General features: G+C 28.0%; 1 protein-coding gene, 1 long non-coding RNA gene and 1 other non-coding gene across 6 annotated transcripts; all 3 read right to left on the reverse strand.

The window, feature by feature from the left end:
* Positions 1 to 5,377: 5,377 nt before the first annotated feature.
* On the reverse strand, positions 5,378 to 8,824 carry LOC101501984 (uncharacterized). Of its 4 annotated transcripts, none has more exons than XR_001143520.3 (3): positions 8,641 to 8,791; positions 8,434 to 8,543; positions 5,378 to 7,602 (listed from the first exon to the last, which is right to left on the reverse strand). It is a non-coding gene; the product is annotated as an uncharacterized lncRNA (long non-coding RNA). The 4 variants fall into 4 exon arrangements; XR_003471985.2 differs by having other exon boundaries at positions 8,205 to 8,543; XR_001143521.3 differs by having other exon boundaries at positions 7,679 to 8,543.
* Positions 8,422 to 8,524, reverse strand: LOC113785914 (U6 spliceosomal RNA). Its single transcript, XR_003472095.1, has one exon. It is a non-coding gene; the product is annotated as a U6 spliceosomal RNA (small nuclear RNA).
* A 1,569-nt stretch (positions 8,825 to 10,393) lies between the features above and the next one.
* On the reverse strand, positions 10,394 to 13,127 carry LOC101502205 (glycerophosphodiester phosphodiesterase GDPD1, chloroplastic-like). The gene is made up of 7 exons (XM_004492940.4): positions 12,930 to 13,127; positions 12,666 to 12,847; positions 12,196 to 12,255; positions 11,472 to 11,753; positions 11,261 to 11,356; positions 10,960 to 11,156; positions 10,394 to 10,854 (listed from the first exon to the last, which is right to left on the reverse strand). The coding sequence occupies exons 1-7, from the start codon at positions 13,024 to 13,026 to the stop codon at positions 10,620 to 10,622; spliced, it is 1,149 nt and encodes a 382-aa protein (XP_004492997.1). The 5' UTR covers positions 13,027 to 13,127; the 3' UTR covers positions 10,394 to 10,619.
* Between the last annotated feature and the right edge of the window lie 533 nt (positions 13,128 to 13,660).

Below are 13,660 nucleotides of genomic sequence, written 5' to 3' on the forward strand. Positions count from 1 at the left end.
AAAATATAATAAATATTATTAATTAAAAAATATAATAAATAAAATATCTTATGAGAGGGAGAAGTAACGTACTAATAACTTCTATTATATTATATATTTCTCTTTTACAAACTTTCTCTTTCATCATTTATTATTTCATCAATCTCACGTCAAAGTGTCAAACTAGATTTTTATATTTAAATACACTTTTTTTATATAAAAAAAATAACCAAAATAACCCAGAAAAACGATATCAAAATTATTCTATTTTTCTGTTACACGTGTATGAGGGTTTTTGGGATGTGGGATGTCCACCAGCTGAATAATTATTTGTTGTTAAGCAATAGGAGGTTGCATCAAGTGGGATGTGACCATATACTTAGTCTAATTTTTTTTATTTTTTTTAATAATTAAATAATTATTAATTTAATAAATAAAAAATAATAAAATTTATTTTAAAAAATAAATTTATATTAATAAAATCAAATAAAATACGCTAAAGAAAAAATACATGTGATTGACTAAATGTGCCAACACAAATAATATGTCTATATTATTTTACACATAGCAACACAATTTTATTTTGTTAATAACTCCCTCTTATTTTTTATCATATTTAATAAATAAAAAATTATTAATTTAATTAATAAAAGTAAAAAAATTATTAATTTAATTAATAAAAAAATTTAAAAAATAAAATAAAACAAAATACATTTAATAAAAAAAAATATCAATACGATTGAGTAAATGTACAAAATTAAATAAAATGTCTCTAATATTTTACGGATAATATAAAATAGTAACACAATTATATTTTCTTAATAGTTCTCTCATATTTTTTTCTCTATCTAATAATAATAAAATAAAATATTTTTTTATAAATTATTGCAGAGGAGAGATGTGACTTTCTAAAAAGATTAAAAAGTATGACTTAATATTTTTTTCATAACAGTGCATTTTAATTACTTATAAAAAAGTCAGATATTATAATAAATTAACTCCACTCTCTTTCACTATTTATTTCACGCTCTATTTTATGAAAGTGGCTAATATGTTACGGATAACATAAAATAACAATACAGTTTTATTTTCTTAATAATTCCCTTCTATTTTTTCTCTATTTAATAATAATAAAATAAAATATTTTTTATAAATTATCGCAGAACGGAGACGTGACTTTCTAAAGAGATTAAAAAGTATGACTTAATATCTTTTCACAACAGTGCATTTTGATTATTTGAAAAAAACAAGTGAGATATTATAATAAATTAACTCCACTCTCTTCTACTATTTATTTCACACTCTCTTTTATGAAAGTGGCTAAAATTAAAATACACAAAGTAAAATTTATGATAAAAACTTTATATTGAAAAATATAAATTACAAAGTAAAATTTATTACAGAAACTGTATTGAAAAATATTGATAGTTGATAAATCAACTAAAAGACAATAATTTACAGATTAATTAATTAAGAGAGATGTTTATTTGATAATTAACACGCCTGATAATTTTTTGGATAAAATAAGAATAATTTTAATATATTGATTAAAATTTATAATATAAATCATGTTTTTAATTGACAAATGTCATCATTGTTAGGTTTGACGTGTGGTCTGAATTCAAATCTGAAATATCCTAATTATGTGAGCTAATTATAATAGAATTTATTATCTCTTATAAGATAAAAACAAAAATTTATAGTATAAATCATACACAATATAATATTTTATCATTGATTTATGGATTAATTAGTTAAAAGAAAAATGCTTAGATTATTAGTATGTCTATTTAATATTTTAGTTGTTATTATCATTTATATCATATAATTATTTTTGAGTTTAATTTCTACATGCACTGTCATTGTAAATATTTTAGATATGATCAAAGAAAAAAATCAAATATTTTAATTGATTCAATGGTTATGATTAATTAACAATGTAAAATATTTTTACAGTATCAGATCATATAAATTAGTTTTTTTTTTTTAATCAGCCAATATCATATAATTGTTTTAATGATAGTAATGGAAAATCGATATCTGAATAATCTAAATTCATTTTAAGTCTAATTTGACAATGTTATAGCCTTTGAGAACAAGTGTTTGATTATGTATTAATATTATATTTATACACAAGTTTAATTGAGATGTACGGCTGGTCGGTAAACAATAATTTTATACCGAAGTAATGATTTTTTATTGGGTGTAAAACTAATTACGTTTTCTTTTTCTTTTTATACTTTCCTTTATGTATATTTTCCTAGAGTCAAATGGAAGTATATATATGATTTTACGTACAGGATTTCTGTTGTATAATGGTAAATCATAATCAACATAAATTTTTTCTTTTATTTTACTGAAAAACTTTTTTATATTGAGTAAAGGGTTTAGGGAGTTCTCAAAAGAAAAATATTTATATTGAGTCTTTTTTTTAATTATCGGAATCATGGAGTTCTCAAAATTATATATTTGCTGTTTGTGCCTTTTTTTCTCCAAAATTCACCTTTTCTAAAAACAATTTGACTAAAAAAACAATTTAACTACTTAATATATAGCGTGATAAAATTAAACTTGAGTCAAAAGAAATAAAGATCATTAAACTCATTTTAATTTCCATCCGTCAGGCAATGGCACAAACAAAAGTGTAGGAATAATGTTTCAAAGTCAATGAGTTATATAAATGTTTTTTTTAAGAAATAAATAATATAAACGTTAAAATAAGCAAAATGTAATTGATTTTTGAAAATTTCTATGATACATGAGTCGATTCAATATGTACCAGTATATTTAATCTTTTAATTAATAATTAAATTAAATTTTATTTTAAAAATATTTTCTAACATTTATATAATTATTATAGTAATTAAAATATTATTTATCAAAAGTGTTACTAAAATTAAATTAATTTTTCAAAAAAAAAATTATTAATCATAATAGTGAATATTTAATATTTTGTTTATGATAAAATGTAAAATTTTAGTATAATACTTATAAATAATTAAATGATATTTTTCTTATGAAATGATCATTTTTAAAATACATCAGTCTATAAATAACTATTTATTCATAAAAATAATCGTTAATTTATTGATTTAAAAAACAAATGTATCACAGCACTTTAATTTATAAATATACAATAGAAACCCGGTTGATTTTTATTAGTAACTACATACAATAAAATAATTAGCATAAACGCCGGTCAAAATGGGGCTTAAATAAACAAAAAAATATATATATTCTTTAATATTTGTTTCAAATACAATCATTAACATAAAATGAATGTATTGTAGTAATATGGCATCAAACTATTTAATTATTTATAAGTAACATAAAATGTTTAAAGAGCTTGGTCTTGAATTTTGCATCCCACGGGCATGGTGTGAGTTTAAGAGAGAAAAGTGATGGTCTATTGGCATGAGATATATTTGCACTACAAGACAACCAAGTTCATCTGTTTTGTTTATATTACTATTACTAGTTTTTATTCATAAAGTTTGATAATTAATCGTCACAAACGACTTATAAAATGGGAGGTTTGGGGTCACATTGAAGGTGCAAGGACTCTCTTTGATTTTTATACATAGAGATGTTGAACATGCAACGCATTTTGATGAGTCCTCTTACTAAGCTCTTTAGATTTTCTTAATTGGTGTTCATCAAAGAATAATAGTCGTAGCTTAATGAATGGGATTGCATGTGATGTGTGGTGTTCAATGTTGCGATTCTTTTTTTTTTTTTTTATAACTAAACGATTATATTGGTTTAAAGAGAATTGTGTAGTTTATAAGGTGAGATTCATGCTTTATTTTGTTAGTGAGTGTTTAGAATCTGCATGCACTCGTAGAAAAAGGATCTTAATTTGTGATAAGGTGTGTGCTTAGTTTAAGGGTTGTTTATGTAGTTGGCTAGTACTGAAATAAAGTGTAGGATGTGAAATGAGTTTTGGGTAATTGTAGATCACATGAGGTTTAAATTTCACATAAATTCATATCGTAGCCTAGATACTTTTCATTAGATAAATAAATTTATGATCTAAGTTCTAAAAGGGAGATATGTGTGGTTTCTAGTTAAATATAAGAATTGCATGAAAGATTTAAGGATTTTAAATATGCATCAATAAATAACAATTAAATAATAATTGATTGACATGACAATTGCAATTATATGCACATACTTTTTTTTATTATTCATTTATTCAAACTGTAGAGATTACGTCAATTAAAAACATTATAATATTTTTATGAACATGTTTGATACGTAAAATAAGAGAGCCTAAATATTAATATACTCATAATGATCATGAAAAAAAAAAAACGATGATATATGTATTGAATATAAAAATAGAAATAAGGATTGCTCAAGTTAAAATATTCCAAAGAGTTTGTTGGATTGAAATTTAAAAGACAGGTATAGAATATCGATATATTTGGTTGCTGAATATTTTTTATAAAATTATTTGAGAATTTGATGAAAACGATTCATTTATCTGAATTTATTTAAAGATGAAGAACTCTGACTTGATTTTTGTTTTAATGTTTGATATATTGTGTAATAAAAAGAATAATAGTATTAATATTTTAAAACATAAATGATTAAATTAGAAAGAAAAATTAAACATTATAATTTTATTTTAAATTAAGTTAAGAAACTAAACTATTACTGATAATCTTAAGTGGCTTGCCACATATGCATATTGTAAGACACATCATCATTTTTTTAAAATAAACCTAAAGAGAAAACAAAAAATAAAAGATCTAAACGACAAAAAAATATATATATTTTACATCTAAATAAGATAAATAATTTCATATGTAATTTTTCCACTATCTTCTATTTCGAAAGTGAGATCAATTTTCAAACCTTACTTAATTGGACTCCTAAATACGTGAATGAAATTGATAAATCCTCTTATAATAATATCATTTATTATGTTACCAATTACCATGGCCAATTATATACTTATAGAATAATACTAATGTTACCAAAAAACTGTCACAAAGAGTCGCAAATAGTATATTAACCAATAAAGGAATTAGCTAACCATACATAGGTAATTCTTAAATTTATAGAATTGATCGTAATATCTGCCAACTCGTTTGTGATGTGCTCGGGAGATGGTTTATCTTGATATACAACATTTTCTATATTTATATTATATATACTAAATAAATTTTATGTCTTATAAAATTTCAAAATTTTATTTTTAATCACAGTAAAAGAAAAATTATATTTTTTAATTCCTATTAAATTTCTCAACAAAATATATTATAGTTATTGTTGTATTATTATATATTTTTTGAGTTATACGTTCTAGGAATATGATGCTTATTCTATGTTATCCTCATTTCCTTTTGCTTGCAAGAAGCATATTCTGATTGTAATTGCAGATATAACATAGTTGAGGTTGCTTACAAACGAAGCGACAAATTATTCACTAAGAAAATCACAGGGCCCAAATTCACTAATCCAAAGTAACTTTTAAATTCAACTAACATTAACTTTTCACTTGGTGGACTTGGTTGAATCTCTAAGGCATGCCAAGTTGGGCCAATCAATGCATGAATATTGAAAAACATATGCTCCATATTGATTCGTGTTTGGGGTAGAGATCATCACTTATTAGCTTTCTTCTTAGTAAGTTTCCTTTTATTGGCAACAGATTATAAGAACGTCTCCATATTGATGTTGCCTGAGACTTCAATTCTTCATATCAATGTTCACAAATTGTGTGATATTGACACAGATATTAGATAGACCTTGATTACTTGATTACTTGATTCCTCTTCTCTCTAGCCTTATGATAGTCAGACTGTGCTATGTAACCTCTTGATTTGGTACAAGTTTATATCAAGTTATCAACTTATCCTTCCCTTATGTATCTCTAACTGGTATTCACATTTCACAATAGCCCATATTCTAGTTTCATTGGGGAAAAACTTCTCTACTTATTGCTATCTCATGCTCTCTGATTTTCCTAAAACAAACTCTCTAACTTCTTGTTGACAAAGTCCAAGAGGCATTGAACCTTCTCCCCATCTAGCAGCTAGTTATCTAATCCAATGGAAATGGTTTTTCCATTCTCCTATTATCTACAACCATGCCTCTTCCAATCTCCTATCGTTGCAATTAGAGGAAGCTCCCCACATTCTCTTTGCCTCCAATAAATCCTCTCATCAACTACTCAACCCAGAAGGCATCAAGACTCTTTGTCCCCTCTCCATGATTGCTTTGTTGAGAAAGTTGTGCTCATATGCACAAAATCTCTAAATCCTGTAGCAGCTGAGTGGAATTTTTGGCCCAAAAACAGTGCTATTATTGACTGAAGCATCAATGAAATATTGACCACTCTTAACTCCACACATCTCCTGGGGAATACCTACACTGACTACAATAACTTATGCAGGATCATAGAAAATGAAAGAAATAAAAACACAATAAACAAAACAAACAAGGGCTTATTAATTAATACTTGCTGTGAATTCATTATACAGCCTGATGTTGTTTAATTAGTTCTTGTCTGTGCTTTTCTTCAATTTACCATGGAGAAATCATGAGACTTGAATGTGAGTAAGAGTTAAAATGAGATCACTGTTATCCCTATGTCATGCACCGGATAATTGAGCACCCAACTGTGTTGTTCTAATTTTAATGGAGCGGTAAAGAACGTTAGAGCTGTAAAAAGAATAAGATCCCTTACCAATTTTCAAAAACAATAAAGCATTATGTTGAAGATATTTTCCATATCAGCTTGTAAATTGAACGCATAATGGGTCAGGAGACTTCCTATCCAAGAATTAACAATAGCACAACAAAACAATATAAGGTAATAAAATGATATAAACATACAATCATGATTCATACCTACCTGCTTTCTCTCTGCAACATGTTCAGTTCTTAAATTACTTTGACAAAATAAACCTTGCCTTGGTTTTGATGGTGAGGAAGAAAAAAAAACTATTCAAAGTTCTGTTAATTCTTGCCTTGGTTCTGACGTCTAGCACTAGTGGCCTGGCACAATATTTGATCCATTATTTTTGTTTATGGCCTGATAGTTTCAAACGGATTCGTAACTTATGGCACATGATGTCTCAAAAAGTAGTTGGATATTGGGATGTATCCAAAAAGTTGAAAGTTGTATGCCACATACCTAGCTATAGCCAAAGTTATGATGCTTCATATTGGCTATGAACTTCCAATCAACAAAGCCAATTTAATTTTGCAAACAATTGCAACTCAAGATTGAAACATAACAAGTGGAATGCATATGTTAAGTGTTCTGTTGTAGAGTGTATTACAAGACCATAGAAAAATCAGACATAATGTGTGATATGTGCATAGCCTGTAATATCCTCAGTTTCATGTTATAAAAGCAGAACAGTTTGGTTTCTGTTTTCTTTTATAGGAACGTAGAAGTCTACTACTCGTGCTTGAATTAATATTTCATACAACACCTACCATGCAACATTATCATTCAAATTAACTGAGTAAAGTAGAAGTGAACATACTATCAATGTAGAATTGTAGATGCCCTTATTATACATACCATCTTCCATAGAAGCATTATTACTGACAGATGATCCAAAAGTCCAAAAATGCTTGTTTTTGTCTGAGATAATCCATCAACTACATATTGAAATAATATTGTTATAAAAATTCCATAAATATATATATGAAGACAAGACATTGAATGAGCACTAACCATGAGATACAGGGTTTATATCGTGGAAGCTAACATAACTACCAACTTATTAACATGCTTATAAAAAAGTGCATGCTTGGATACAGAAGTGTAAAATCATGGCTGCATGATGTTAGGTGTAATGTAACCAAGAATAAAAGGAATAACTTTCCACCCTCAAGTGTAGGACACATCATATCATCTAAATACCATAAAGAAGCATATATATAACAGAATAATTTCAATCAATGAAATCTTTCACACAAGTAAGCATAGCAAAAAGAGAAACAAGCACATTATAGGAAACTTTCACAATAACAAAATTTGTGAACTAAATTATTAATTACTAAATGAAACATACATAGTATTAAATGAGTCAAGAAAAACGTCAATTCATGATCAAAATATGCAAATATTTCCGTAATGCATCAACAAGAGTTACATAACCTAACTCTATTACCTAATCTAGATGCATAAGATATAAATTAAGGAAGAAATTTCCAGTAAATTTAGAAGCTTTATAAAAATCGTAAACGGCAACACTTACTGTTGCAGATACCAGACAATTAGAACAGAGATTTCTTAATCAATTAATTTTGATAAATCATGTCAATATACCCAAACCTAAAGTTATATCGAAGACTAAAAATGGATGATGTGTAAGCTTAAACTATCATATGTGACGAGAACCAAAAGGGAAAAACGAAATGCAGAAAAAGATACAGATCTGAACGGAGAAATCGTAAGAAAAAAAAAATGTAAAAAAAAATTTGGACCATTTCTCGATTTGTGCGTGTCATCCTTGCGCAGGGGCCATGCTAATCTTCTCTGTATCGTTCCAATTTTATCGGATGTCCCCGAGGGGACAAGCTTTGTTGTTCAAATACTGTATATAAATAGTGAAATCATGTTAGCTTTAAACGATGTGGGACTAAAAGAAAGCAAGCTAGCATTATAACATGCAAATCCTTCTCATTCTCAACCTTAACACAGGAACCAAGCGTGAAAGTTGCATCTCCCTCTCCGCCAGTTGAGTTTCATTTCATTTGTTTGTCACACTCACTCACACCCAAACCATGCGGATACACAAGTAGATATTAATATTTTATTTAAAGTGCCTTCCGTAGCTTTATTTTAACAACCCTTATATTTGTTCATCATTTTATTTTTATCTTTTCTTCTCAATTACATTGTCAACATATCAAATTCATAAAACTATTTTCTCTATTTATTTTCTCGTAACGTATAAAATAAGTGTTTGGATTTACACCAAACATTTTTTTTCTTAAAATTCTTGCGGTATGCAATCTTTTCATATCCTTTCAACTCAATTCAATCATTTATGTTACTTATAATTTTATTTGTATAATTATTTCTTATTTTTAGTTAAAGAAGATCAAACTTCTAATATTAATCCAATGCTAACTCTAGGATGCAATGCACAACTAAAGTAGCTTTTTAATATATATGATCTTTTACCGAGTATTTGACGAACAAATTTTATGATGATAAACCATTGTTACCTTTAGAGGAAGCATAGACTCTTATAAAAGGCAGAAGAAACTGCGTGTTTTTATCAAGTGTTTCAAGCATACTTGATAGCATTTCTCTAAAAAAAAATATTTATATATAAAGTGTAATAGGTTTTTAGGATAAAAAATGCGGCTCAATTTTTTTTATATTATATTTTGTAACTTGAATTTATATCTCGATCAAAAGAATATAAATGAATTGCAAAAGTATCACTCACCGACATAATTTTCTTTCAAAATATTTTTTAACTATTGCGACAAAGTGTAAATTTTTCACATATATATTATATATTAAAACACTCTTTCTGATCTCAAATATTAACAACAACAAAAATTATATTTTGTTATCTTATAAATAAAATTTGACTATATTTAACGTTATAGTTCTTATAATATCATTTAATTAATATAGATTTTATTTTTCAATATCAGATTTTATTTTCATCGAACAAGTTCTTATATAGGGTAACGAAATTATAATTACTTTTTTTTATTATTATGAGAAAATTAAATGAATTGTTGCTAAAATATCATTATCAAACCCGAAAGTGCAGGTGGATGACTAGTAACTCAAGCAAATAAAAGAATCTGTTATATTTTTCATATGATCGCATCTCCTCTCACATATAGACTTTTTTTAATTCTACCATTTCTAGTTTTTCAAATTTTTTTTTATAGAATAGTTAACCCCAACTATTTTTAAAAAAAAAAAAAGTATGAAATCAATGTTGATGAAGAGGATGAGGAGAAGACTTAGAAAAGAAGCAATCAATGCTGAGTTGGGAAGTGTTTGTTTGAAGATTAGGGGGGATATGGATCCATGCCAATGTTTTGTTTTGTTGTATATATTGCCAATGTTTATCTAATATAGACAAATAGGGGTGCGAAATTCAATTTTTTTGAAAGTAATTCCGTTGCTTTGATTGATTTATATTTAATCCAGTTTATGTTCTAACAACAATTATGTTTATTGTTAACGAACTTCCTGTTTGTGTCATCTATTGGCTCAACAGTTTATGCAATTTGTTGCGTAGACTTAAAACATTGTCCTCTAAAAGGCTCATGATTTTGTTGCTTTGGTTTATTATTCGATCCAGTTTTGCATCAAATACAATCAGGAAGGAATGAAGTCTGATTCTTTTTACATTGCAACAATGGAAGACAACAATGTCACACGTGTACTTTGTGCACAAAAGAAAGCATCTGCCAATTTTGAACTATATTTTCATTTCAATTTCAATGGAGGACCTCCAAACTATTTGTTCATACATAATCACTATTTCCTTCATCCTCAAGTGAGGAGAATAAAATATAAATGTACAAAAGGATTAAGCATTCATTGAACTGTCCCCAAATTCAACTACTTGTGTTCACTCCTAAACTATGATCAGCGTGTTTTGCCAAATCAATTAAAAGCCATCTCTTATTTGTTAGAGCTGCAATAGTTGTGGAATGAGCTTGAAAAGAAAAGACAGCTCCTGTTGTGAAAACTGAGGCTTTGAGTTCACTTGCACCTTCCCAATCCCTTCATTCAAACCCTCTTCCTCTCCAATCTTTGCTGGCTTCATCATATCCGCAACGGCCTCTGTTATTTCTTGCACAAAATCTACTATCACCCCATCGATTCCCATTAGGTGCTGCATGTAAACCGCTTCTGGAACATTGCTGTCATGCCAAAACAACAAAACTCAGTAACCATAATATTACATTCAACAACAATTAAGGAAAAAACTTGGACTAAAAAAGTCCAATAACATTGTAGCAACATACTTTAATTTGCCATATGTTAAAAGAGAAAGATTTGACTCCTTGATCTTGGTAACTGCTCCAGGATTTCTAAATATCCCTTTAATCTCAGAGACAATTCCTTCCAACCCGTTCTCCAAACAGAGTTTCAGGGCTTCCTCCAAGGAGTTTCTTCTCAAATCTTCATAGATTTCACAACCTCCATTAGTCAAAAAGAAAACCTGCACCAAAAAACACCGGTCTTTGTTAAAATCAAACAAAATAGCAAAGTAACAGGTTCAACCCCATAAAATTTCTTCCAAACTAAAAAGGCGAAAATACTCACTGGATATGTGCTTTGCAATTTCCTAACGAGTACCGCTGCATCAGGTTGAAAAGTTGAAAATATAATAGGCCTATCCTTAGCATAATCAATAACAACCTGTTCAAAAACACTCATCAAGTTAATTTAGGAATACCAAACATAATAACCATAATAGAAAACATGACAGTTTCATTAAATTGTAAAAATGACATTTTTTTCTGTGTGATTGTACCTTTAAGATTGCTTGAAGGACATGAATGAGATAAGCTTGCTCATAAACAATATGGTCATCAAATTTCAACTCAATGTTAAAACCCAAAGAAGGTTCCACTTTGAGAAATGCTTCTTGAAGGGTACAGAGTGTGTCATCTTGTTCAACATCCCATCTATATATCTTGCCATCCTTTGTTTTTCTAACCAAAATCTTTCCTTCAATTCCTGGCTCTCTCTGAAGCCCATAGGAAAGAAACTCAGATAGAGATAACTCAGGTATTCTGTTCCCAAATACAGCACCCTGCAAAAATCCCAATGCACCCTTCACAATCAACTCAAGAAACTCACATAATAATAGTAATAATAACCGAATCACTAATTTAATCATGAATTTTAAATCAGTCAAATTAGTTTCTAAAAATAAGAAAATTCCAAAAATTTTGAAGAAATTGTACTCCTACATTGTTGATAGGTAAATCAGTCAAATTAGTTTCTAAATTAAGAAAGTTGCCAAAGAAGAAATTGTGCTCCTACATTTTTTACATTTCAAATTAGATCCTAAAGTTTAAAGGTTAAAATCAATTTCAACTCAAAATTTGTATCAAAATCAAAATGCTTATGCTATCACATAATTTGTATCAAAATGTTATCTAATAATAATAATAATAATAATAATAATAATAATAATAATAATAATAATAAATAAATAAATAATAAAAAGAGAAGAAAAAAAAGGAGCTTACATTGTCTTCAGAGTAGATGTAGTCGTCGTGGAAAATGACTGGGAAGTCATCTTTCGTCACCTACAAAAAACCACACGCGCAGTTTTCTTTAACTTTTTTGTTCTGTCTTCATTCATTCACCTTCAACTTTTTAATCCAAAATCATTTTTTTTTTTCATAGTAAAAAAGTTCCCCAAACCAAAAAGAAAAAGAAAAAGAAAAGAAAACCAAGTAGAAAATCAGTACCGATTTAACTAAACAAACCAAACCAAGCCACAAAAACCCCTCAAAATCCGTACTTATTAACGAAAAATGCCATAGGGATATAAACGGAAACAAATAACACAAAGAAAAAAAAAACGTGTCGGATTTACATACGCGGCGGAACTGGAAAAAGAACATGCGTCTAAATAGTAAATATTGTTTATTACGGATAAGTTTTTATTGAACTTTAAAAAAAATTAAAAAGAAAAAGAAAGGAATTTTGATACCTGAACGTCAAATTCAACGAAATCAAGGGGAAACGTTGAAGCGGCGTTGAAAGACATGATGGAGTTTTCTTTGATGGCTCTCATTCTCTTATCCGAAGATTGCAAGACATTCATACCGTTTCCTCTGTGTCCAATTACAACGAACTTTGGCATCTTGAATCCACCACCGTTCATCTCCAACCCTGAGAAATCATCATAAATCATTATTGATTAATGTTGAATAATTAATTAATTAATTAATAATATTGTTGTGATTAGTTATACCGTTGGGGAAACGGGAAGAGAGGAGGGAGAGAGAGGGATTCTCAGGCACGAGATCGAGAGAAGGAACGTCGGAGACGTGGACGGCCTTGAGAGCCATTATGTGTTTTTGTGTCTTGCGAAAGACAGAGAGAGAGAGAGAGAGAGAGAGAGAGAGATTGAAGAAGGGATTGTGATGAAGGTGCGGGAGAAAGCTTGAATATTGGGGGGTATTTATATGTTAATGGCGTGGCTCTATCCAAAATATAAACGGAAAACGATGCCAACGGGATCTTCGATCAGAATATTCTTTTTGTCTCTCTCATATGCTTTTGGATATTCCACTTTTTCTTTCAATTTCAATTCTATCGTATACAACTCACCTCCATCCTGTAATTTACTATTCAATTTCAATCAATAATGTGGACTTCGTATTATCACTTTTTATCTTTTTTTTTTGTCATTGCTCCAAATTCATTTCTTTTTTAGACTTGTGTTTGGATAAATTACGTGGGGTCAACCTTTAACAGCACTTTTAATTTTAGTTTCATTTACATGTATTTTATTTTTATTTTAATTTACACATACATACAATAATTCAATAATGCGTTCCAAATGAGTTAAAAATCTATTGCTTTTCATACTCATTATTTTTTACGGCAATCATTATGTAAATTACTATCTTTATAATGAGTCTTATACAAATGACATTTTATTTTTAAAATTTAATTTATATGTATTATTAGTGTAATTTT

Source organism: Cicer arietinum, chromosome 3 (assembly GCF_000331145.2).
Source record: "Cicer arietinum cultivar CDC Frontier isolate Library 1 chromosome 3, Cicar.CDCFrontier_v2.0, whole genome shotgun sequence".
Classification (NCBI taxonomy): domain Eukaryota; kingdom Viridiplantae; phylum Streptophyta; class Magnoliopsida; order Fabales; family Fabaceae; genus Cicer; species Cicer arietinum.